The 27,570-nt window shown below is 41.6% G+C and overlaps 1 protein-coding gene and 1 pseudogene across 2 annotated transcripts in view; one reads left to right on the top strand and one right to left on the bottom strand.

Annotated features, from left to right (window-relative positions):
- Positions 1-1,554: 1,554 nt before the first annotated feature.
- UBE2R2 (ubiquitin conjugating enzyme E2 R2) overlaps positions 1,555-27,570 on the top strand; it is a 63,310-nt gene continuing 37,294 nt past the window's right edge. The window contains exon 1 of one of the 2 annotated variants that reach the window (XM_036433551.2): positions 1,555-2,144. In XM_036433551.2, coding sequence (XP_036289444.1) covers positions 1,968-2,144 — 177 coding nt within the window. In that variant the 5' untranslated portion in view covers positions 1,555-1,967. The remainder of the gene's footprint in view (positions 2,145-27,570) is intronic. The other variant, XM_036433552.2, reaches the window with a different exon arrangement.
- Positions 22,841-22,963, bottom strand: LOC118716847 (annotated as a pseudogene).

Below are 27,570 nucleotides of genomic sequence, written 5' to 3'. Positions count from 1 at the left end.
TGTAACACATGTATACTAATGTAAGCTGTTAATTATAGGGGAAATTGGGTGCCCTTGGAAAAATATGGGAACGCTCAATACTATCTCAACTTTTCTATCATCTAAAGCTGTTGTAAAAAGAAGTCTATTAAATAATGGAGGGGGTTGTATCCAGAATACAGCTATGCCTTTACATTATTTTTTCTTCCTCTTAAAGTTCCTGTTTATGGATCATTTACCATGCACCAGTCATTGCACTAAACTTTGTATATAAATGATCTCATGTAATCTTTACAACTCTTATGTTAGGTATCATTAAGCCTCTTTTACAGAAGCTGATGAAAAAGAAAGAGGTAATATAATGTAAGTGGTGGAGCCAGCGTTGGAACCAAGGACCTTTCTGATCCCCAAATTCTAAGTGTTTGGCACTCTCACAGTACCCTGGCTTTTCAGGATATGTTATCATAGTACATGCATTCTTAAGAGAAAAGAGTATTCTATCTACATCATGGGGAATTACTTTCAACGAATAAAGACTTTAAAAAATCACGGGGACTGAAGACTCTCTAGATTTCACTTCAGTCATGATTACTTAAAAAGTCTCTCCTTCAAGCTGAAAGGACCTGTAGGGCGTCCAGGTTCACCCACATGTTACAAATGGGTAAACTGAGGAACACCCAGAGCACTTGCCCCAAATCACACAGAGGAGTGGGTTCAATTTCATGCGTCCTCTATTGCCCACAGCTTCCTCTTTGTAGTTTAGGGAAGTAGAAGCTGGCTCATCTATCTGCCTTCCCCACTTCTCGATCGAAACTGTCCCCACTCAACCCCACAACTGTTTGGCACACTGCCCCTCCCACCCTCCAAACACACACACACACACACACACACACACACACACACACACACACACACACACACACACACACACACACACTGGGGTGAGGGATGAACCCGCAGAGGACCAGGTCTCCTGAGGGAAAGGCTGAGGATACACACAGGGGGAGAAGGGGGGCGCCAGTGGCTCCAGGACCAGGGTTCCTTCCTCGGCGCGCCTTCGGGGAACCGGGGTGTCCAGCCGCACAGCCATCCTCTGGAGCCGGGCGCACCCCGGGAGGCCCCCCTCGGCCCCGCCGCCGCTGGCTCTTTAAGGGCGGGGACCGGCGCGGGCGTCACAAAGCGCCGCCGCCGCCACCACCACGCCGGGCGGGCGGCCGAGAGGAGGCGTGGACGTGGGAGGAGGAGGAGGAGGAGGAGGACGGCGACCCGGAGGGCGGAGGAGGGAGGGGCGCGCGCACGCGCGTCGGTCGCCACTCGCCGAGAGCCTCCTCCCTCCCGGCCCGCGCCCCTCCTCCCTCCCTTCCCTCCCTCCCTCCCTCCCTCCTCCTGCTCCTGGCCTCCGTCGCTCCCGCGGCGCGAGGCGCTCTCTCCTCCTCCTCCTCCTCCTCCTCCTCTGCCGCCGCCGCCCCTCCCCCGTCCCGCCGCCGCCGCCGCCGCCGCCGCCGCCGCCGCCGCGAGACCCCCGCCCCCGGCCCCGCGCGCCCCCCGGCCCGGCGGCCCCGGCGGCCCCAGAGGAGAACGAGAGGGCGAGCGAGCGAGCGCGGCGTCCCCGGGCCGGCCTGGCCCCGTCTCCTCACCATCGCCGGCCCTCCGCCGCCTTTCTCCGCTTCCACCTTCCTTCCTCTCCCCCCCAAGTTGAGGCCCCCTGGGGGGGGGAGGACCGGGACCGGGACCCGGACCGGGAGTGAATTCCCCGAACTCCTCCAGCCTCTGCCCCTCCTGAGGAGGAGAAGGCCGGGCCCGCGTCGTGTGTGAGGAGCACCGGGCCGGCCCGCGGGCCGCCTGGGGCCTGGTGCGGCCCGCCGGCTGCGTGTGCGCGGAGAGCGGCCCGGCCGAGGGCGAGCCGAGCGGCGCGGAGGGGAGGGGCCTGGTCCGGCCCGGCCGGTGCGTGAGGACTGGGCCCCGGCCCGGCCGCCGCCGCCGCCGCGATGGCCCAGCAGCAGATGACCAGCTCGCAGAAGGCCCTGATGCTGGAGCTGAAGTCCCTGCAGGAGGAGCCGGTGGAGGGCTTCCGGATCACCCTGGTGGACGAGTCCGACTTCTGCAACTGGGAGGCTGCCATCTTCGGACCCCCCAACACCCTCTATGAAGGAGGCTACTTCAAGGTACACTCCCAGCTCCCCCAGGCCGGGCTTCCCCCGCGGAGCCCGCTGCGCTCCCCGCCGCTGCTTTCGGCTGTTTTCGGGGCCGAGAGGGAGCGGAGGGGGCACCCCCCTCTCACCTCGGCAGCCCCCTCCCCCCTCCGGAGGAGGCAGGAAGGCCTTGCTCACCCGGTGCCTTTTCTTTGTCCTGGGGGTGGGTGGGGGCGGGAGGCCGGGCCGCTCCGGGAGCCGGGGAGCCTCCCGGGCTTAGGACAGGGACGGCCCGGGGAGGCGGGGGGCTGTCTTTGTTTTTGGGTTTGTTGCTTCTTCAGCGGTGGGTGTAAATGGGGTGTGTGTGGGGGGGAGAAAGACAAAAAAGGTGGTTTGTGTTGCCCCCTCTCGTCCTCCCATCAGAACCATCCCCGCGCCGGCTGGAACTGCCCCAGAGGGCAGAGTGACCTGCACTTTATGGGGTTGGACCTTTCTTTTTGGGGGGGAGAAGGGAGTGGGGGAGGGGCACTAGCCTGTCATTCCGGGGGCAGCCTGGGGACCTGACATTTGGAGGATCTGAGGGGCTTCTGCGGAGTGTGGGTTCCGACTTCGCATTCCAGCGGGCGGCAGTGAAGACTGGGAGCCCACGGTGGTCAACAAGGGTCGCTGCTTTTTTTTTGGCTCAGGGGATAGAGCGTCGGCCCCCCCACCCCCGCCTTGATCCCCTTGAAAGAACTTGAATGTAGCCCCCTCCTGTCCTCATTCTCTTATTTACTTCTGTGGTGTTTCAAAATGCCCTTTGTCCTCACCCTGCCCCCAACTTTTTTACAGGCCTGTTGTTGTTGTTGTTGTTTTGTTCCTACATGTAGACACATAGTCACGGAGGGTGGAACTTAATGTAGGGAGATGGAGAGCTTTTCCCACTTCTGGGAGACAAATTGAAACCTTTTTGCGCTCAGGTGGCTAGCTCTAGCTCATGGGTGGTCTCACGGATTAAAAAGTATCATCTCAGGTGAGACTGTTTCATTGAGTAGCTGGTGAACCATACACATTGTTTCCATTGTTTTCTATGACTTGAGGACATTCTTGAATCTGCTGTCTTTGTTGTTGTTGTTGTTGTTTTTTAATTTCGTGGTAGATAACTTGGAAATACTGAGGTTGTTTTTCTATTTTGTTTCATTAACTATTTTTGAAGGGACGGATCATAAATTGAAGGTTGAACATTTTAAATGGTGGGTCCAGAGATCGAGGGAAATGAGTGTTTAGGAATCCGTTTAGTTTTTTTCTTCTTATTTTCCTTTTCCAAAATTAAGTAATATAGAGCAGTGAGTCAATCGTTTGTTTTGAAGGGAGGTGCTATCTTGGCAAAAGTTTTAAATGAGTGTCTTCGGTCATGTAGTTAATGTGTATTTTTAGGACTACCCAATTACTTTTGTTTTTTACCCTTATAAAGTGGAAGACTCGGATTCAGGCTTGAAATTGGGTCAACTTTGTAGAAAAAATGTGGATAATCGATAGGGGAATATTTAATATTCCTGCCTGTGATAGTTACCAAATACCCAGTGAAGGCACATTTTTAGAATACTCTGTAAAAGCAGTACCCTTACCAACTGTATACCTTACTTTTTGTGGTCACCACACTATATTTTTTCAGATGCAAACATTTAAAATCACTAAATATACAAGTTATTGATTGAGGACTATTCTCTTGTCAAGTATACATTTCATTTACAGATACTGGAAAAGTTAGTTGCATAAAATGGAATTTATATAACTTCTAGCAGAGCATTATTTAACAAATTTTACTGGCCAAATTTAGTGGAGTAAAGTTTATTTCCAAAAAAGAATTGTTTCCCCAAAAGTATCATTGATAGTCAAGGTAAATGTGCACTAGTTAGAATAATTTCACTCCAATGGAATTTATTAAACAAAAATTAAATGTTTTCAAATTGTAATATTTTGCTTAAGTAACTGAAAGTAGTGTAGAGAGCTCTCTCAGTTTGGAATAGGTAGTATATAAAGAGGATTTCCTGTAGCATACACTGACTTAAATTAAATGGTTTTTAATTTTAGTCTTATTTAAAAAGAATGGTTTAATCTCGTTTTGCTGTTAGATTTCTTTATCTTTGTGTGTTTTTACCTTTATTTATTTATTTATTTATTATATTTTTATTGATTTTTTTTACAGAGAGGAAGGGAGAGGGATAGGGAGTTAGAAATATCGATGAGAGATAATCATTGATCAGCTGCCTCTTGCACACCCCCTACTGGGGATGTGCCCGCAACCAAGGTACATGCCCTTGACCCGAATCGAACCCAGGACCTTTCAGTCCGCAGGCCGACGCTCTATCCACCGAGCCAAGGTTTCTGCTGTTTTTACCTTTAATTGTGACATAAAAATGTATGAAAATTCTTAAAAAGATTTTGTTTTAGTCTTGTGTGAGAATTTTGTTCAATTTCATTTTCTTCCACTTTTTCCTTATTGTATGGCCTTTTATCCCAAAACCCTTCACTGGAAACAGGCATATTTATGGTCATGAGCAGTTAACACTAGTGATAAGTTGTAAACTATTGTTTTTTTTGTTTTTGTTTTTTTAATTTCATTGCTTTTGTCTTAAAACAAGGCTTTTAGTGTGTTCCATCACAGCTGCAGATAAAAATTGGCACAGTCTGGCTGGTGTGGCTCAATGGTTGAGAGTTGACCTATGAACCAGGAGTTCATAGTTCCATTCTTGTCAGGGCACATGTGGTGTTGTGGGCTCGGTCCCCAGTGTGGGGTGTACATGAGGCAGCTGATCAGTGATTCTCATCATTGATATTTCTCTCTCTCTCTCTCTCTCTCTTCCTCTCCCTTTTTCTCTGAAATCAATAAAAAATATATTTGAAAAAGAAAAGGTTGGCACATAACTTTTCCTACTGCTATTCTCTCATATCAAATTACAGTCCAACATTTAGTATAATTTATTTTCAAGGTAAACACTTTTCTCTATTTTGCATAATAGTTCTTGAAGACAGTGGGATTGTCAATGATTCTTTTTAAAATTTTATTTATTTATTTTAGAGAGAGGAGTGGGGAGAGAAAAAGAGAAAGAAACCAATTTGTTGTTACTAATTTATGATTCTGGTATGTAACCTGATGGGGGTTCAATTCTGTGACCTTGGCATAGTGGGATCTACCTGGTCCCTGTCAGTCATTCTAAATTTTTTTCATAATGTAACTCCTTTAACTTTTTCATATTAGTGGGCTTCTAATTGATCTTTTTCACCATGAAATAGTTGGCTGCAGTCTGTTTTAACTAGGGCATCTGTTATGCTAGAGACTTGGGAGACCTGTATTTCACAATTTTTTAATTCATCCTGCTTTTATTATTTTTTTGAAATATCTTGAATCAGTGTGATTCTTAGCTTTGGCTATAGGCAGAGGTAGTTTCTTGTGTCTTTTTCAGCTTCTTTTTTTTAATTGATTTCAGAGAGGGAAAGAGAGAGAGAGAGAAACATCAGTGAGAGAGAATAATTGATTGGCTGCTTCCTGCAAGCTCCTAATTGAGGATTGAGCCTGCAACCCAGGCATGTGCCCAGACCAGGAATGTGCCCAGATCATGACTTCCTGATTCATAGGTCAGTGCTCAACCATTGAGCCACACCTGCCCAGTGGTAATTCTCACCCGAGAATATTTTTCCATGGATTTTTAGAGAGAGTGGAAGGGAGGGGGAGAGACAGAGAAACATTGATGCGTATGAGAGAGACATCTATCTGTTGGTTGCTTTCCCAAATATGCCTGACCAGGGCTGGGATCCAGTCTGCAACCTAGGTACATGCCCTTGACCGGAATCAAACCTTGGGGCCCTTCAGTCTTCAGGCCAGTTCTCTTATCCACTGAACCAAACCGGGCAATACTAACTTTTCAAAAAACATCTGGTAGTGATCTTAACTTAGTGTGGCTGCTTTGGTCTAGAATCTCCTTGGAGCTCCTGCATTAATTATCTAAAAACATAACAGTGAGTCTAGAAATCAGAAAGTGAGAGTGCCTCTTCATAATGTGTGTAACATAAAGGTTTAAATGAAACATAAAGTATAAAGTATATTGCCCAGAATGGCTCAGTGGTTGAGCATGAACCAGAAAGAGGTCAGGGCACATGCCAGGGCTGCAAGCTCAGTCCCATGTGGGGGGTGCAAGAGGCAGCCGATCAATAAATCTCTGTCATCATTGATGTTATCTCTTTCTTCCTCTTACGTTCTGAAGTTAAAAAAAAAATAAAAAAAAAAATATATATATATATATACACACACACACACATACATATATATATATAAAAAACCTGGGCATGTGCCCTTGACCAGAATTGAACCCTGTACTTTGAACCCTGTACTCTTCACAGTCTGCAGGCCGATACTCTATCCACTGAGCAAAACCGGCTAAGGCAATAGAAGCTTCTTTATCAGATTTAACATATATATATAAATATATATAAAATATATATATATGTATGTATGTATGTATTTCAGAGGCCTCTGCATACCCCACACTGGGGATCGAGCCCACAACCCTGGTGTGTGCCCTGACTGGAAATTGAACCATGACCTCCTGGTTCATAGGTCAATGCTTAACCACTGAGCCACGCCAGTTAGGCAAAAAATATATCTCTTAAAAAATAAAGTACAGCAGTGAACTTGTAGTTTTGATTTCTTTCAGTAATCTGTTTGAGAGTATAAAATATAGGTGTGTTCCATTTTTACAACACTCTACAAACTGATAACTTAGGAAGTATTTGTTATATCCTGTAAGATTTCCTTAATAGGAGCTATTTTTTTTTTAATTTTTATTGATTTCAGAGAGGAAGGGAGAGGGAGAGAGAGAAAAAAATCAATGAAGAGAGATAATCATTGATTGGCTACCTCCTGCACGCCCCCTACTGGGGATGAAGCGCGCAACCTGGGCGTGTGCCCTTGACCAGAATTGAACCCTGTACTCTTCACTCTGCAGGCCGATACTCTCCACTGAGCAAAACCGGCTAAGGCAATAGAAGCTTCTTTATCAGATTTAACAATAATTTATTTTAAAGAAACTCTTCAATATTTTTTTAAAATAAAGAGTTGCAGCCGAAACCAGTTTGGCTCAGAGGATAGAGCATCGGCCTGCGGACTGAAAAGTCCCAGGTTCGATTCCGGTCAAAGGCATGTACCTTGGTTGCGGGCACATCCCCAGTAGGAGGTATGCAAGAGGCAGCTGATTGATGATTCTCATCGATGTTTCTAACTCTCTATCCCTTCTCTTCCTCTCTGTAAAAAATCAATAATATATATATATATATATATATATATATATATATATATATAAAGTTGCATAATTTTTATTTGTTCTAGAAGAAATAAATGTTTTCTGCACTCCTCCCCCCAAAACACACCCAAAAACTCCAAAGTTAATATTTGGCCTTTGGTGATGTTCTTCAGATTATATAGAATACTCTTATTTTATTCTTTTTAAAAAAATATTTTTATTTATTCCAAAGAGAAAAGGAGAGGGAGAGAGATAGAAACATCAGTGATGAGAGAGAATTATTGATTGGCTGCCTCCTGCACACCCCACATTGGGGATCGAGCCCACAACCTTGGTGTGTGCCCTGACTGGGAATTGAACTCTGATCTCCTGGTTCATACGTCGATATTCAACTACTACTGAGCAACTGGAGTCGTGCTGACTCTGTGATTAATAATGTAGCTGAAACAGTTCTTTTAAGGAAGTGATTTTTAGTCTTTCTGGAATATGGATCCTTTTGTGAAATTGAAGTTTCTCTGGAAAAAACACACACATGTAAACTAGTTTCTATGCATTTTCAGAGGTTTGACTGATAAGTTAAGAATCCTTTTTTTTTTTTTTTTTTTAAGGGGATTTGATAGGTAACTAAAAACAATTGTAAAATTATAAAAGTATGCTATTTAAAAAGTGTATGATGAGTAAGTTAAAGTTTATTTTTAAATTTTTCTTCAGTCACTTTGAGAATACCTCTTAGGGCTTTTACCTTTTCTGGAAGTTGAAATGGTCTTAAGGCAACATTGTAAATTGAAACATAGTTAATGTCCAATGATTTTTTTTTTATTTTTTTTTGGCACTAAATGTAATTTTAGTGTTGTTCCCCTCCACCCAGGGCAAATATAGCACCTCAGTATTTTGTAGATGATGCTTTTACAGTATTAAGTTGATTACAAGATGCATATTTGTCTAGTTTTTAATTTCTCTGAAATTGGGTTTTGTCTTAGAAGCCACGAAGTCATATAGTTGCCATCAGTCTGGTGGCACTTGTGACCTAATTGTGAGAGAACACTACATTGAAATCAATTATTATTATTGACTTTAAAGAGGGAAGAATGGATAGGGAGAGATACACACATCGATGAGAATGAAATATCACTGATGGGCTGCCTTCTGCATGCTCCCACTGGTATTGAGCCTGCAACCTGGGCATGTACCCTTGATTGGAGTCGAACCTGGAACCCTTCAGTCTACAGACCAATGCTCTATCCACCAAGCCAAACCAGCTAGGGCTCATTTTTCTTGATTTTTTTTACAGAGAGAAGGGAGAGGGATAGAGAGAGACATCGATGAGAGAGAAACATTGACCAGCTGCCTCCTGCACACCCCCCACGGGGATATGCCCCTGACCGGAATCAAACCTGGGACCCTTCAGTCCGCAGACCGATGCTCTATCACTGAACCAAACCGGTTTCGGCGAACCCGGGACCCTTGAGTCCGCAGGCCGAAGCTCTGTCCACTGAGCCAAACAGATTAGGGCTTTCTTATTGATTTTTAAAAGAGAGAGAGATCCATGCATTATTCATAGATTTGTAGATTTCTTCTTACATATGCCCTGATAAGGGATTGAACCCAAAAGCTTGGTGTATCCTGAGGATGTTCCAGCCAACTAAGTGACCTGGCCAAGACTTCTGATAATTTTTAAAAATATATATTTTATTGATTTTTTTTTTACAGAGAGGAAGGGAGAGGGATAGAGAGTGAGAAACATTGATCATCTGCCTCCTGTACACCCCCTACTGGGGATGTGCCCGCAACCAAGGTACATGCCCTTGACTGGAATAGAACCCGGAACCCTTCAGTCCACAGGCCCACGCTTTATCCACTGAGCCAAACCAGTTAAGGCTGATAATTTTTTTATGCTTAAATGTGATAATAAGGATTCTTGATGTAAGAGTGTTTATTTAGCAAGTGTAAGACTAAAGTCCTTATCTTTTAGGTACTTAAGCATTTAGGGATGAAAGGATATGTTATCAGGGATTTACTTTAAAACAATCTAGCTCTCTGGGGAGGGAGGGCATGTATGGGGGGTGGGCAATTTTATATGTACACAGATAATTATTTAATAAAAATAAATAAATAAAAAATAAAACAATCTAGCTCAGCCAGCATGGCCCAATGGTTGAGCGTCAACCTATGAACCATTAGGTCATGGTTCAGTTCTGGTCAGGATATGAGCCCAGGTTGGCGCAGTCAATTCCCAATATGAGGCATGTAGGAAGCAGCCAATCAATGATTCTCTCTCATCATTGATGCTTTCTCTCTCTCTCTCTCTCTCTCTCTCTCTCTCTCTCTCTCTCTCTCTCTCTCTCTCTCCCCCCCCCCCCCCCCCCCCAGCTCTGAAATCAGTAAAATATATTTTTAAAATAAATACTGTTTACTAACACAAATCTCTGAAACAGGAATCTAACTAAGGGACCATGCACGAATTTGTGCACCTTGAAAGGAACTGTGGGCTGGGAGGCTGCCGTCAGCCCATCCTCTGTGTCCCTGCCCGGCTCCTGGTCCCCTGTCTGCCGGCACCCCTGCACCCATCGCCAAGCAATTAGAGCCAGTGCCAGCATCAGGTGTGTCAGTGGCTGCTGTCCCAATCGCCCCTCAAGAGCAGGGGGAGGTGGAGAAGCCCTCAGGGTCAATCAGGGCTGGCAGCTGCTGCTTGCTTGCTGATTGTGCCCAGCAATCAAGACCGGTGCTAGGCACTGGCAGTGAGTGCGAGTGGCAGCTCTGTCGCCAGCAGTGGGTGAAGCGGCGGCTGCCGGCCCTGATCTCCCCTCAGGACGGGGAGGTGGAGAAGCCCTGCAGGGCTATTGGGACTGATAATCCGCTGCTTGCACCCACTGACAGCACCAAGCGATCAGGGCCAGTGCTGGGCGCCGGCAGTGGGTGTGAGTTGTGGCTCTGGTGCCAGCAGCAGTGAATGCAATCAGGGCTGGCACCACCAGCAGGTGCAAGCGTCAGGCGGGACTGGGTGTGCTGGAGCAAAGAATTTTCAGTAACCACCAGAGGCTTGCCCTTTTGGCAGCGACCAGTGCCCCACCTTGGTCTGGCACCCCTGCTCTCCTCCACGATGCCCGCCATGTTCCGTGCATGCATTCTGGTGGTCAGCGCACAGCATAGTGACCAGTTGTTCCGTGGTTCCACTGTTCGGTCTATTTGCATATTAGCCTTTTATTATATAGGATTATTATATAGGTTAGGATACCCCATCAGTGTTTAGATCTACAGTTGTCTCATAGATATAGTTTTAGTTTGAATCAGGATCCAAAATGAGGTTCACAATTGCATTTAGTTGATATGCCTCTAGAGACTTGCTCTTTTTTTAACGTATTTTTTTTCTTTATTGATTAAGGTATTACATATGTGTCCTTATCCCCTCATTGTCCCTCCACACCTCCACTCATGCCCTCACCCCCCTGTTGTCTGTGTCCATTATTTAGATTGAGACTTTCTTAATTTATAGATTTCCCTTTCTCCTCTTTAAAACAACTTAAAAAAACCAGCTTTATTGAAATATAATTCACACATCATATAATCCACCCATTTAAATGTACAATTCAGAGCTTTATAGTATATTTATAGAGTTATCACAATCTATTTTAGAATATTTGTATCACCCCAAAAAGAAACTCCATACTCATTAGTAGTCTTTAGCCTGGGCAGCCAGTGTACTATCTGTGACTATAGCTTTGCCTATTCTATATAAGTGGACTCACATACTAAATAGTTTTATGTGGCTGGCTTTCATTTAGCATAATGTTTTCAAATTGATATATGTTGTGACATGTATTTTTATTAAATAATGTTCCATTATATGGACATTTGGGTTTTCCACTATTTGGCTATTATAAATAATAATGATGTGAACATTTGTGTGCAAGTTTCAGTGTGGGCATGTTTTAATTTCTCTTGGGTATTTTACCTAGGAATAGAATTACTGGGTCGTATGACAACACTTAAGGAATTGCCAGACTGTTCCAAAGTGGCTGTATCATTTTACATTCCTACTAGCAATGTATGATGGTTCTAATTTCTTTTTATTTTCACCAACACTTGTTTACTCTTTTTATATTTATTTATTTATTTATTTATATTTTATTTATTTTTTACAGGGAGGAAGGGAGAGAGATAGAGAGCCAGAAACGTTGATGAGAGAGAAACATCGACCAGCCGCCTCTTGCACATCCCCGGGATGTGCCCGCAGCCAACGTGCATGCCCTTGACCGGAATCGAACTCGGGATCTTTCAGTCTGCAGACCGACACTCTACCACTGAGCCAAACCAGTTTCGGCTTGTTTACTCTTTTTAAAAATTTTTACTGATGGCATTTGAATGTATTTAACTACTTGACTGTTGTCTTCAGTTTTAAAGAATTTACTATTGGACTGGTTATAATTATATTTTATTACAAATTAAAGGATATAAATTTTTTTAAAAAGAGTAAACAAGCCGAAACCGGTTTGGCTCAATGGATAGAGCGTCGGCTTGGAGACTGAAGGGTCCCGGGTTCGATTCCGGTCAAGGGCTTGTACCTTGGTTGCGGGCATATCCCCAGTAGGGGGTGTGCAAGAGGCAGCTGATCGATGACTCTCTCTCATTGATGTTTCTAACTTTCTATCTCTCTCCCTTCCTCTCTGTACAAAATCAATAAAATATATTTAAAAACAAACAAACAAAAAAACAAAACAAATTAAAGGATGTTATTATAGTACTAAAAATAATGAAAAATATTTCTAACACTGGAGGTTACGAATAGAAAGTTCTAGCCCCAAACTTTTAGTAACCTATTTTCCCACATTATTTCTTTGCTGCTTTAATTCTTACATAATTTTATTTATTGATTGATTTTATTTTTTTAATTTTATTTTTATTGTTCATATTATTACAAATGTTCCCCCCCCCCCCCCTCCATTGCTCTCCTCCACCAGGTTACCATCCCACCCTCTGCCCTTTCCCCACCCCTCATTGTCCTCATCCATAGGTGCACAGTTTATGTTCAGTGTCTTCCCACATCCCCTTCTCCCCTTTTCCCCAAGAATCGTCAGTTCACTCTCCTTCCATACCTCTGATTCTATTATATTCAACAGTTAATATTGTTCATCAGATTTTTTTTTAATTTCATTGGTTTTTAGATTCACTTGTTGATGGTTACGTATTTGTTGTTCATAATTTTTATCTTTATTTACTTTCTCTTCCGAAAGAACCCCCTTCAGCAATTCATATAATTCTGGTTTGGTGATGATGAACTCCTTTAGCTTTTTTTTTTTAGTGAAGCTCTTTATTTGGTCTTCGATTCTGAGTGATAGCTTTGCTGGGTAGATTATCTTTGGCTGTAGGTTCTTATTATTCATCACCTTGAATATTTCTTGCCATTCCCGTCTGGCCTGCATGGTTTTTGTTGAGAAATCAGCTGACAATCGTATAGGTGCTCCTTTATAGGTAACTACCTGCTTTGCTCTTACTGCTTTTAATATTCTCTCTCTGTCTTTTGTTCTTGGAATTTTATTTATTTTTATTTTTTTATTAATATATTTTATTGATTTTTTACAGAGAGGAAGGGAGAGAGAGAGTTACAAACATCGTTGAGAGAGAGTCACCGATCAGCTGCCTCTTGCACCCCCCCCCCCCCACTGGGGATGTGCCCGCAACCAAGGTACGTGCCCTTGACCGGAATTGAACCTGGGACCCCTCAGTCCGCAGGCCGACACTCTATCCACTGAGCCAAACCAGTTTCGGCTGCTCTTGGAATTTTAATTATGATTTGTCTTGATGTGGTCCTCTTTGGATTCCTTTGTTTGGAGTTCTGTGCGCTTCCTGGACTTGTAAGTCTAATTCTTTCACCAGGTGGGGGAAGTTTTCTGTCACTATTTCTTTCAGTATGTTTTCGATATCTTGCTATCTCTCATCTTCTGGGACCCCCATCATTCTGATGTTGGTTTGCTTGAAGTTGTCCCAGAGGTTTCTTACATTATCTTCAATTTTCTGGATTCTCTTGCCTTCTTGCTTCTGCGGAGGAATGTCTTCTGGCTCTTTATGTTCCAAATCTTTGACTTGATTCTTGCGATCTTCCATTCTGTTTTTAGGACTCTGTATAATATTTTTTATTTTAGACAATGTGTTCTTTATTTCTTGTTTATCCCTTATCATTTCTTGTTTATTCCTTATTAATTCTAGTTGATCCCTTTTTATATCCTCATAGGTCTTATCGACCTTTTCTAGGAAATTCTTGAAAAACCTTATAAGCGTAGATTTGAACTCTATATCCAGTCGCTTTTTGTCATCCATTTCTTTTGTTTGTGATCTATTTTGTTGTCTCGACATTTTCCCAGCTTCCCTGATGGGGTGGAGTTTCAGGGTGGAGCCTACAGGCTTGGCTTCTGTCAGCCCCGCCCTATGTGTCTCCTGTGTCTCAGTAATCCCCAGGGTCCTTCATTACTCACTGCAAGCACCTCTGAGAGAAAGGTGCCCTCGATTTTCTCCTGCTACCAAACAGTCTAGGCTCTCCCCCAATGAGCCCAGAACTGGGGTTCAGTTCAGTTGGAAGTGGAGTTGGAGGTGGCGTTCAGAGCAGTCTGGAGCCCCCGTCTCCTTCCCGCCAGGGCAATCCCGCGGCACAGCCAACCGTCCCTTCTCTGCGCGCAATGTGGGTGCCTCCGGGACCTCCTTTCGCCGCTCCCCCGGGGTTCCACCTTACAGCCCAGCTCCTTCTGTGTGAGCCTGGGTCCCCGGGGTCTGGCCTAGAACTGGGGCCCAGCACAGTCCGGAGCTTTTATTTACTTCCCACTAGGGAAAGCCAGCCAGGCACTCAGCCGCCCCACCTCTCCGGCTCCGTCCTCTCCACTCGCGCCGCGTGTCTCCGTACCTTAGGCTTTTACAGCTCCTCCGCTTTTCCTTCTGGTTTTCTCCTTGCTTCTCCTTGTAACATCATGTTGTAGAATTTCCAGTCAGTCGACTTTCCTGTAGTTCTGGGTAATGTCCATTTTATATTTTAGTTGTATTTTATTGAAATTGTCGTGTGCAGCTGCTGCTAGGTGTTTACCTGTGCAGCCATCTTGGATCTATTGATTGATTTAGAGAGAGAGAGAGAGGAAGGAGGGAACAACATCCATTTGTTGTTCCACTTATGTATGCATTCATTGGTTGGTTGTTGTACATGTCCTGACCAGGAATTAAAGCTGCAACCTAGGTGCTTCAGAGGATGCTTTAATGAACTAAGCCAGCCAGGGTTCTCTTTTAATTCTTTTTTTTTTTTAATTTTTTAATTTTTTATTTTATAGAGAGAGACACATATCCATGCTTCTCTTTCTCTGTTTTTCCCCATCCCTTCCACTCTCTCTAAAAATGAATGGAAAGAATGTTCTTGGGTAAGGGTTAACAACAACAACAAAAAGTTTCTGAAACTATGAAGAAAAAGTTACTTGTAATGATACTATTCAGAAATAATTAAAAAAATATTTTTGCTTCTGAAATTGCTATATTTTATCTAAAATATTAGATACTGTATATTTATGTGTATTTTTAAATGTTTTTTTTTATTGATTTCAGAGAGGGAGAGAGAGAGAAACATTAGTGATGAGAGAGAATCATCCATCCACTGCCTCCTGCGCACCCCCACACTGGGGATCAAGCCCACAACCCTGTTACGTGCCCTGGGACCTGAATTGAACTATGACCTCCTGTTTCATAGGTCAAAGCTCAGCCAGCTGGGTTGCGTATTCATTTTTTAAAAACAACATATTTTGAACACTTTCCCAGCTATCATTTAATCTTTTCTCTTTTGTTGGACTTGGAGATTCAGTGTAGAATTGAACACATTTTAATATGTGTATATGTATTTTTCACATAAGTTTCTGGTCCTGGACATATTGGGTGAAGAGTTATGAGTACCTACACAACATATTTAGAGAAGATATTATGAACTTGTTTTGACAAAGAATAGCAGTAAAAATGCCAATTTTCTGGAGAAGGAAACCACAAAAGAGGTGGCTACTATGGCTGTGGTTTTTAAAAATTGTATATGGAAAGTTAAAGGAACTAGGATAAACAAAACAACTTTGAAAAAGGTTAAAAGTTGGAAGACTCACCATATGTAATTTTAAATGTACTGTAAAGCTATACTAATCAGAACAGTGTGGTGGCCCTAGCTGGTTTGGCTCAGTGGATAGAGCATTGACCTGCATACTGAAAGGACCTGGGTTTGATTCCAATCAAGAGCACATGCCCAGGTTGCAGGCTCAGCCCCCGGTAGAGGGCGTGCAGGAGGCAGCTGATCAGTTGATCAGTTATTCTCTTTCATTATTAATGTTTCTATCTCTCTCTCCCTTCCTCTCTGAAATCAATATATATATATATATATATATACATATACATACATATATATATATATATTTTTTTTTTTAAGCATAATATGCTAATTAGACTGGACAGCTGAACTAGTTGCTAGACATCATTCTGGACAGATGGATGAAGCTGCAGCATCAGGGAATGAGGCAGAGGCAATTAGGGGTGATCAGGCAGGCAGGTGAGTGGTTAGGGGTGATCAGGCAGGCAGAGTGGTTAGGGGAGATGAGGCAGGCAGGCAGGCAGGCAGGTGAGCAGTTAGGAGCCAGCAATCACGGATTGCTAGAGGAGGCAGGCTGGACTGAGGGGGACTGCACCCTCTCCTGCATGAATTTCGTGCAGTGGGCCTCTAGTATGTATATATAAAAGACGGTGTGGTAGTGTGTTGGCTAAAGGAACAGAATAGAGAGCCAGAAATAGACTTACACAAATATAATCAACTAGTTTTTGTTTTGTTTTTTACAAAGGTGCAAACAAAAATCAGTGGAGAAAAGACAGTCTTTTCATTATGTGGTGTTGAAATACTCTGTATCCATATGTAAAGAAGTAAGCCTCAATTCGTAACATCATGTATAAAAATTAATTGAAAATAGATCATAAACCTAAATGTAAAACATGAAGTAGTAAAAACCCTGAGAAGAAAACATTAGAAAAAGTCTTCTTGATCTTGGGTTTGGCAAAAAGCTCTTAGATATACAGCACCAAAAACATGATCTATGAAAGAAAAAAATTTGATGTGAACTTCATCAAAATTTAAAACCTCTTCCGCCCAAATATATGTATTTTTATTGATTTCAGAAAGAAAGGGAGAGGGAGAAAGATAGAAACATCAATGACAAGAGAGAATCATTGATTGGCTGCCTCCTGCACTCCTCCCTACTGGGGATCGAGCTTGCGACCGGGCATGTGCCCTTGACCAGAATCCAACCCGGAACCCTTCAGTTCTCAAGCCAACGCTCTATCCACTGAGCCAAATCAGCTAGGGCAAAAATGTAATATTTTTTATGTGATGGTCACAGTCAAAATAATTAAAAGACAAGCCATGAACTGGGAGAATATATTGGTATTGAGAAAGGACCTGGCTGCAGAATTTAGGAAGAACTTAAAAAAACAAAACAAAACAAAAAAAAAACACACCAAAATCCCCCAACCCAAACCAATTTATAAACTGGATGAAAGATTTGAATAGGCATTTCACTAAAGAAGATATTTGGATGGCATAAAAGCACATGCGAAGATAAAGATGCTCATTAATCATTAGGAAAATGCAAAGTAAAGCCACAGTGAAGTACCATTTATATAACCTTTTAGAATGGCTAAAATAAAATATTATACTGATAGTACTGATTGTTGGTGAGGATGAGGATTAACTGGAACTTTAATACATATGTCTGGTGAGAATGCAGTTTATTACAAAGTTAAATATACAATTACCATATGCCTCAATAATGCCACTTCAAAGAATTTGTCATAGAGCAATTCAAGCTTGTGTAAATACTAAGTTTACACAAAAGTGTGAGTGCAAATATTTATAGCAGCACTATTTTTTTTAATCAATCTTTATTGTTCATATTATTACAAAGGTTCCTCATTTCTTCCCCCCTCCACCAGGTTCCCACCCCACCCTCTGCCCTTTCCCCACCCCCCATTGTCCTCATCCATAGGTGCACAGTTTATGTTCATTCTCTTCCCGCATCCACCACTCCTCCCCCCCCCCCCAATTGTCAGTCCACTCCCCTCCCCACCCGTATCTCTGATTCTATTATAATAAACAGTTAATTATTGTTCATCAAATTTTTTGATTTCCTTGTTTTTTTTTTAATTAATAAACTTTTATTTTTTAAAATATATTTTATTGATTTTTTACAGAGAGGAAAGGAGAGGGATAGAGAGCTAGAAACATCAATGAGAGAGAAACATCAACCAGCTGCCTCCTGCACATCCCCTATCGGGGATGTGCCCGCAACCAATGTACATGCCCTTGACCAGAATCGAACCTGGGACCTTTCAGTCTGCAGACTGACGCTCTACCACTGAGCCAAACCTGTTTCGGCTAATTAATAAACTTTTATATTTTTAAGAATAAATTTTAAAATCTAATAATTTTAAACCTTGTTTTTTCTGCCCTGGGAACTGAGAAGCAAACTTGTTTACCTGTAAACTTGCCCTTAGGCTATCAAAAGGTGTAGCCATTCAAATGTAAATGGACACATTGTTTAAAGATAGCTGCTGGCTGGAATTGGATTACCTGTTCTGGGTGGGAAGGGCTTGTCCTCCCCTTTCTCCATTGAAATTAAGGAGTTAGCTTTAAAACTTGTTTTTGGTAAGAGACCTTAAACTTTCAGAACTTTAAATTTTTCAGGTAGTAAATCAATTACTTAGTATTTTCTCAAATCAGTAATACCTCCACATGCCCAAGGATACATTTCAATCAAAAGACACTTCCAAATAGATCAACCAACCTCATCCAGATCCCACACAAGGCACTCACAGATCAACACCCCAGTGCTATCATAACTCAACACATCCAGATCTAAGCCTTCATCACTTGATTCAGCAGATCCTCAAGTTCCCCCAAAAGTTTCCAGCCATGTCTGAGAGGCAGCCTTGGGGCAGGGGGCAGGCAAGGAGCAAGCTGTTCCAGGCCTGGCTGCTCCAGGCCTGGCTGCTCCGGGCCCGGCCTCTGTTGCTCTGTTCCGCTCCACAATCAGCTGCTTCTGGTCTGGCCACTGCCACTCCGGGCCTGGCTGCTCCCGACCCGGCTACTCTAGGCCTGGCTGCTTCGGGCCCGGCCGCTCCGGGTCTGGAACCTCCCGGCCTGGCTGCTGCTGCTCCGGGCCTGGGTGCTTCCGACCCGGCTGCTCTGGGCCCGTATAGCAGCACCATTAATAATTGTCCAAACTAGAAACAACCCAAATGTTTGTCAGTGAATGAATGTATAAGGAAACTGATCTCTATATTACCGAGTGCTATCTATAATAATAAAAGCATAATATGCTAATTAGACTGGACATCCTTCCGGATGAAGCCGAGGCAGCAGGGGCAGAGGCAAAGGCAGCCACGGTGGTGGTGGGGGACAAGCCCCTTGCACAAATTTTGTGCGTCGGGCCTCTAGTTCAGCAATAAAAGAGAACCCGCTGTTAATACGTCAGTGACATGGATGAATTTCAGAGGCATTATGGCAGTCACATAAGATTACATTCTGAATGAGTCCATTTAGCTAACTTTCTGGAAAGACAAAACTATAAATAAAAAGAACCAGATGAGAGTTTTCCTGGGGTTTGGGGTAGAGGGAGAGTTTGACTAAAAAGAGCAGTGTGAGGGAATTCTTTGGGGGTGTTGGGATTGTTTTGTATTTATGGTGGTGGTTACAAGAATCTGTGTACATGCTAAACTTATAAAAGTGTACATCAAGCCCTGGCCGGTGTTAGTCAGTGGTTAGAGATTTGAGCCGTGCACAAAGGGTCCCCAGTTTGACTCCCTGTCAAGGGTACATGCCTGGGTTGCAGGTTCAATCCCTGGCCTTGGTTGGTGTACATGTGAGAGGCAATAAATCGATGTGTCTTTTCTCTCTACCCTTTCCACTCTCTAAAAATCAGTGGAAAAAATACCGTCAGGTGAAGATTAACAAAAAGCGTACACCACATATGTGAATATTGCCCAGCTAGTGTGTTTTAGTGGTTCAGCATCGACCTGTGAACCAGGAAGGAGGTCACAGTTCAATTCCCAGACAGGGGACATGCCCAGGTAGCAGGCTTGATCCCTAGTGTGCGGTGGGCAGGAGGCAGCTGATCAGTGATTCTCTCTCATCATTGATGTTTCTATTTCTCATTCCCCTTCTCCCTTCTTCTCTGAAAACAATAAAAATATATTTTTAAAAAAGAAAGTGAATATTTTGCCATCTAAACTTAAAAAGTAAGAAAAAGCAGATTTAATAAAGTTTTAGTTGTCAGTTATGCTTATTGGAAATAAAATTTTTATAAGAAAATTTTTTTTAAAAGGAAAAAGGTTCTTGTTTAAAAATGCAGAATGGCTTTGTTATATTTTCTGAGTACTACTTAGATGCACCTATTTCTGAGGTTTAATGAACTATTGGGTCGGCAAGTAAGTAATTGCGGATTTTTTAAAGAAAATCAAAGACAATTTTTTCATGGAACTAAATAACTTTATTCTGTAATGTATTGCCCATTTTGATCAATGACCTTTTGCCATCTTCAGGCAGCATCATATCCCACGTTCAAAAAACTTCTGGTTTTTATTAGCAAAAAACTGAATCAGGTACGATTTGACATCATCATCATTATTGAAATGTTTACCATTCAAGGAGTTTTGTAAAGATCGAAACAAAAGTAATCAGATGGTGCAAGGTCAGGACTATATGGTGGATGTGGCAAACATCCCAACCAGCTCCATTAATTTTTGCCGAGTGACCAAAGATGTGTGTGGCCTTGCATTGTCATGATGGAATACAACACCTTTTCGATTTGTCAATTCGGGCCGCTTTTCTTCAACTGCATTGTTTAATTTCGTTAGTTGTTCAATGTAGACATCAGAATGATCGTTCGGTTTGGGTGGTAAGAGTTCAAAGTAGACATTCCTTTGTAATCCCACACAAACTGATAACAAAACCTTCTTTTGATGAATATCAGCTTTGATGTTGTTGAGTTGGTTCACGTGGCCTGCTCCACGATCTTTTCGGCTTGATATTATTGTAAAGAACCCATTTTCATCGCCAGTTATCAGTCGTTTTAAAATGGATCATTTTCATTACGTTTCTTTAGCAAATCGCAGCTGCTAATGCGTTGCGTTAACTGTGATTCTTTCAGTTCGTGAGGAACCCATGTAATCGAGTTTTTGAACATAGCCAGTTGTTTTAAGTGATTTTCAATGCATGTATGTTGATACATGAAGCTTCTCTGCAATCTCACGTGTTGTACTGTGACAGTCCGAATATGATTATTGCTTTGATTAGGGCGTCATCAACTTCAACGGGACAACCAGGCGTTTTTCATCTTGAGTGAAAAATCACCAGAACGAAATTTGGCAAACCAATTTTGACACTGCCGTTCTTTTAAGGCTTCGTCACCATAAACAGCACATAACTTTTATGAGCTTGCGATGCGTTTTTCCTTTGTGGAAATAAAAAATCAAATATGACGAAATGTTCCTTTTTGATTTTCCATTTTTCAACGAACGCCAAACGAAAACTACAAAACAGATAAAAAAACTTTTTTACTGATTAACAGCTGAATAGCCAGCTATCAAATAACAAAATGTGTTTTACATTTTTACTACGTCTGCAAACCTAAAAATTCAACTGAAGCCATATATGTGTGAAACCCGCAATTACTTACTTGCCGACCCAATAATAAGCAAAAGGGAGTTCACTGTCATGGACTTTAAAAAGAAGCTACTTGCCTCTGGCTGTTTGGCTCAGTGCTTACTAGCAGGCGTCCTCAAACTTTTTAAAGTGGGGGCCAGATCACGGTCCCTCAGAGAGCTGGAGGGCCGGACTATATGAACTACTAATTCCTACTGTACACCTCGGCTGCGCTCACTGCCCAAAAAACCTGGCGGCCGGATCAGACTCCTCTGCGGGCCGCATGTGGCCCGAGGGCTGTAGTTTTGAAGACGCCTGCTTAGCGTGACAGCTGAGAACTAAGGGTCGCTCACTGCCCAAAAAACCTGGCGGGCCGGATCAGACTCCTCTGCGGGCCGCATGTGGCCCGAGGGCTGTAGTTTAAGGGTCGAGGATTCAATTCTGGTCGAGGGTGTGTACCTCAGTTGCAGGCTTGATTCCTGCCCCAGTCGGGGTACATGTGGGAGACAACTAATCGATATGTTCACATCAATGTTTCTCTCCCTTCCTCTCTCTCTCCCTTCCACTTTACATAAAAAAAGAAAAATCAATAGAAAAAAATATCCTCTGGTGAGGATTAAAAATAAGAATAAGAATGCAGTGGTTGGTTTGGCTCAGTGGATAAGTCGTCAGCCTGTAGACTCAAAGGTCCCAGGTTTGATTCCAGTTAAGGGCATATGCTCGGGTTGCAGGCTCAGTCTCCAGGGACGATCAACATTTCTCTCCCTCTTCCTTTCCCTTTCTCTTTGAAATCAATAAAAATATATTTAAAAAAATAAGAAGAGAAAAAACAAAAGAAGCTACTTATGGCGCTCTTTCTTTCCAACTTGGGGGGGGCATAATGGCTCCCTCAAAGAAGTTGGTGAAAAGGGCTCTTGTGCCATCAAGGAAGTGTGTCCAGAGAATACACACCAACATTCATAAGCGCATTCATGAAGTGAGTTTCAAGAAATGTGCCCCTCGGGCACTCAAAATCTGGAAATTTGCCACGAAGGAGATGAGAAACCCATATATACACATGGACATCAGGCTGAATAAACAAAGTTTCTCTGGGCTAAAGGAGTAAGGGATGTCCCATACTGTATCCAGGTATGGTTGTCCAGAAAACGAAATGAGGATGAAGAGTCACTAAACAAGCTCTATATGTTGGTCACCTATGTGCATGTCACTACTTTCAAAAATCTATAAACAGTTAATGTGGTTGAGAACTAATTGCTGATTGTTGAATAATGTTATAAAACTGCCAAAGGAAATAAAAGAAGCTACTTATTATGTATGGGCTATTGTTAGGGTCTTCATCCACTTAACTATATGTCCTATATTTATATCTCCTACTGCTCTCTGCCAGAATCAATGTTATGAATATCATAAAAAGATTAAATTTTATTATATCCTTGGTTTGTCAATTAAAAGGAAAAGATTTCTAGGATTTTAAACATTAATAATGTTTAGCTAACTAGAAGACATACAAAGGATACAGTGCTGAGTTGTGTGTTGTTTTTTGTGTGTCCTGAGTTTTTATTCATGTTTTTAAAATGTCTTGCAGTCCAACCATATCTAAAAACCAGAGTTAGTTTTTCGTGTTGGAAGAGACCTTAGTGATCATTAATTTTTCAAATAAAGACATTAAGGTCTAGGAAAAGAAATGAGTAGTTCAAAGTTACAAGGGAATTTGTTAGAGAGCTAGCTATACAACTCGAGTCTAATTTATTTTCTCCCCTGATTGTGTAACCTGCTTCAGTGCCTACAGCTAGACCAGGTAATGGTTGAAGGTCACAGTTTGCTCTGTCATGAGCACTATGAGAACCCAGGGGGACGGGCCTGCCATAAATCCAAATCCATGTGTTCAGTCTTTTTAATATCCATTTCATTAAACCAGTGTGTAATAATCACTAATAAATTATTTCGTATTCTTTGGTTGAACTTTAAATTCTGTCCTACTTTAAGAATTCAAATCTACAGAAACATAATATATGCATTTAAATTAATTTTAAGGTGTACAGTTACGAATTTTGTTAAAAATGTCATCATATTCAGATTTTTTTTTTGGAAGAAAAAGCAATTGGAAAAAATAACAGGCAGTTTTCATACCATACATGTGAGAACAAAAATATTCTTTCCCTCTCAAAGAATGTAGAAAATGGCTCTAAAGATTATCTAAAAGTTATAACTAGTGTAGTATAGCAAATCCTCATTATTTTGAATTCTATTAATTTGAAATTTGTGGCAGTTTTTAATAAGAGCTCAACAGTTCCCTTACAATAAAAATGTTATTTAATAGAAGATTGAGACTGAGAAGTAGTTAAACTATTATTATATGGATCACTTTTCAAATATTTTTTATGACATTATAGCTTTTAAAATTATAGTAATTTATACATAACATTTGTCACTTTAACCATTTTCAATGGACAATTCAGTGATATTAAGTATATTTACAATGCTATGTAACCATCACCACTGTTTCCTGAACTTTTTCATTATCCCGAAGTGTAACTCTGTATTAATTGAATTAACTCCTCAATTCCCCCTCCCTTCCTAATTTCTATTTAATTTTCTGTCTTTATGAATTTATTGTACCTAGTCTGGATACCTCATATAAGTGAAATCGTGTCCAGCTTATTTCACTTGTTAAGTTTTCAGGGTTTATCTGTAGTGTAGTATGTATCAGAATCTCATTCCTTTTTTAATGGCTGAAAATAGTACAATAATAAATCACATTTTGTTAACCCATTCATCTGTTGGTTGAGCTTGGATTGTTGCCACCTTTTGGCTGTTGTGAATAATGCTGTTCTCTCTTGGATGCTGCAAGTGTTTAAAAGAAATTACCCATGCTCCCATTTCTCAGAGTATTATCTTTATTTATTTATTTATTTATTTATTTATTTATTTAATATACTTTATTGATTTTTACAGAGGGCAAGGGAGAGAGATAGAAAGAAACATCACTTAGAGAGAAACATTGATCAGCTGTCTCCTGCATGCCCCCTATTGGGGATTGAGCCTGCAATCAAGGTACATGCCCTTAACAGGAAATTGAACCTGGAACCCTTCCTCAATTCACAGGCCAGTGCTCTGTCCACTGAGCCAAACTGATTAGGGCTTTTCTTTTCCTCTTTCTTCCTTCCTTCCTCCCTCCCTCCCTCCCTCCCTCCCTCCCTCCCTCCTTTCTTTCTTTCTTTCTTTCTTTCTTTCTTTCTTTCTTTCTTTCTCGTTCTTTCTCGTTCTTTCTCGTTCTTTCTTTCTTTCTTGAGCCAAACTGATTAGGGCTTTTCTTTTCTCCCTTCCTTCCTTCCTTCCTTCCTTCCTTCTTCTTCCTCCTCCCTCCTCCCTCCTCCCTCCTCATTCTTCTTACTCCTTCCTCCTTCCTCCTCCTTTCTTCTTTCTTCTTCTTCTTCTTCTTCTTCTTCTTCTTCTTCTTCTTCTTCTTCTTCTTCTCCTCCTCCTCCTCCTCCTCCTCCTCTTCCTCCTCCTCCTCCTCCTCCTCCTCTTTTCTTTTTTCTTCTTCTTTTCTTTTCTTTTTTTCTTTCTTTCTTCTTCTTTTCTTTTTTCTTTTTTTCTTTCTTCTTTTCTTTTTTCTTTTTTTTAAAATTTTTTATGAAGAAGGTGATGCAGAGTGAACTAGAGGCCATTTAGGTGTCTCTCTTTCTCTCTCTCTTTTAAATATATTTTATTGATTTTTCACAGAGAGGAAGGGAGAGGGACAGAGAGCTAGAAACATCGATGAGAGAGGCACATCGACCAGCTGCCCGCAACCAATGGGGATGTGCCCGCAACCAATGTATACATGTCCTTGACCGAAATCGAACCTGGGACCCTTCAGTCCGCAGACCGACTGTGTGTGTGTGTGTGTGTGTGTGTGTGTGTATTTTTTTCCCCCCCCCAAAGATGAAAGGAAAGAGAGAGAGAAACATCAATGAAGAGAGAGAATTATTGATTGGCTGCCATATGCATACCCCACACTGGGGATCAAGCTTGCAACCTAGGCTTGTACCCTGGCTGAAAATTGAACCATGACCTTCTGGTTCATTGGTTGATGCTTAACCACTGAGCAACCCTAGCCAGACTCAATTTTTTTTTTTTTTTTTTTTTTTAAATTCAGAAAGAGGAAGGGAGAGGGAAAGAGAAACATTAATGATGAGAATCATTGATCGGCTCTCTCCTGCACACCGCCTATTGGGGGATCCAGCCCACAAAACCATATGTGCCCTGACAGAATGAAACAATGATCTCCTGGTTCATGGGTTGATACTCAACCATTGAGCCACACTGGCCAGGCTGTTTTGCTTTATTTTATGAGTAAATGCTATTATGTTCCAAAGATAAATAACAGTAAGTTTTTTATTAGTCAAAAAATGGTACTTTAAAATTTATTGTTATGTTTCTGTGCCTTTTCTCCTTTACCACCAATCATCATCTTCCCATGAAACACACGCACACCTATAAAATTATAACCAAGCCCTAGCCAGTTTGGCTCAGTGGATAGAGCGTCAGCCTGCTGACTGAAGTGTCCCGGGTTCAGTTCCAGTCAAGGGCACATGCCTGGGTTGGGAGCTCAGTCCCCAGTGGGGTACAAGCAGGAGGCAGCCAGTCAATGATTCTCTTTCGTCATTGATGTTTCTCTCTTCCTTTCCTTTCCTCTCTGAAATCAATAAAAATATATTTTAAAAAATTAAAACCAAAACTTTTCTTTAAGCTTGGGAATTTTTGTATTATTGGCTTTTATGATTTTATTCAATGATTTTTGTATATGATGCTTTTAGTAAGTAGTTGATAGTTTTGAATTTTGTTCAGATAAGAAAATTACTTCATAGCATATTTAAAATATTTCTGTGTCAGTTATTTCCATAATAAATGGGAACATTAGTAGAAGGTATTGTTAAGCTTAGTATTTAAGCTTCTTAGGTAATGCTTTTACTACTTAGAGAAGGATTTGGGACCTAAGTAAACCATCAATATGTTCTTTCTCATATATAATTAAAACTATTGATATTAACTTCAGAAATATAGAGAACATTTACATTAAAGTTTGTCATTTTAAAAAATGCTTTCATCAACAAATGTTTATTATGTTTACTATGTGTCAAACACTGTTGTAAGTGCTAAGGATATAGTGAAGAAAACACAAAAAAATCCTACTTTATCAAGATTACATTGTAATGGGAAAGAGAGACAATTAATTAAAAGTATATGGCATCATAGAAAGTAGTAAGTGCTAAGTGGTGAAACAGTAAATAGAAGGGTCTGAAGTTGGGAAGAGGGTATTAAAATTGTGTGTGTGTGTGTGACATTTTAGATATCTGAAGAAAGGTGACTTTCAGCATAAAGTCATAAGGAAGAGATGGAGCTAACTATGAGGATCCACGGAATAGCATTTTACTTGGAAAGCTAGAGGAGCTTTAGCATATGCCCTCCTGAGTTAATGAAGTAGAAGGCAGTGAGTAAAAGTTAGATTTTGTTATCTGTTTTAAGTGCTTGCAGTTAGATTTTTAAAAGACTGTTTAGTGCAGCTAATTTAGTGCAGTTTGGGTTTTTATGGGTTATGATTTTAGAGTTTACAAGCTTGCTACTTTTGATAATTATTTCTAAGTGGAGTTAGAGAATAGGCATTATGTATTTTAGTGATCTTTGAGTTCTACTGTGATAAACCTCATTCTTAATGTTAATTAACAAAGAGACAGTAATATATCGTGGTTTAAATGTGTGCTCTGCCCTGGGTGGTGTGGCTTAGTTGGTTAGAGCATGGTCCCATACACCAAAAGGTCTCAGGTTCGATTCCCAGTCAGGGCATGTACTCAAGTTGCAGGTTCAATCCGCAGTCGGGGATCGTGCAGGAGGCAGCCAATTGATGTTTCTCTCTCACGCCAGTGTTTCTTTCTCTCCCTCTCCTTTTCTCTCTTAACAATCAATAAAAACATATCCTCGGGCGTTTGGAGTCAGACAGCTATGTCCCAGTTCAGGCTTTATAGCTGTGATCTTGGACAAATGATTTAGCTTTAGTTTCTTCTGTAGAATGGGGGGAAATATGGCGTCTATCTTGTCAGGGATACTTTGAGGATTAAATATGTTAGTACATGTAAAAGTACTTAGGCTGTGCTTGCTTTGTATAAAGCATTCAGTAAATGTTAGTTGCTATTAGTGTTAGCAACACTGTTTTGAGTAGTATTTTTTATGTTATAAGTAATATACTTGCAAAATAAATAATATAGAATAATATAGAACATTAGATTAACAGTTTTATATGCCCACTACCCTACAAACCCTTCCCTTATCCCTAGTCTTATTTCCCAAAGGTTTATTTTTTTTAATATATATTTTATTGATTTTCCACAGAGAGAAAGGGAGAAGGATAGAGAGCTAGAAATGTCGATGAGAGAGAAACATTGACCAGCTGCCTCTTGCACACCCCTGCCCGGGATGTGCCCGCAACCAAGGTACATGCCCTTGACTG

Source organism: Pipistrellus kuhlii, unplaced genomic scaffold (assembly GCF_014108245.1).
Source record: "Pipistrellus kuhlii isolate mPipKuh1 unplaced genomic scaffold, mPipKuh1.p scaffold_m20_p_12, whole genome shotgun sequence".
Classification (NCBI taxonomy): Eukaryota; Metazoa; Chordata; class Mammalia; order Chiroptera; family Vespertilionidae; genus Pipistrellus; species Pipistrellus kuhlii.
This window is presented reverse-complemented; position numbering and strand designations above follow the sequence as displayed.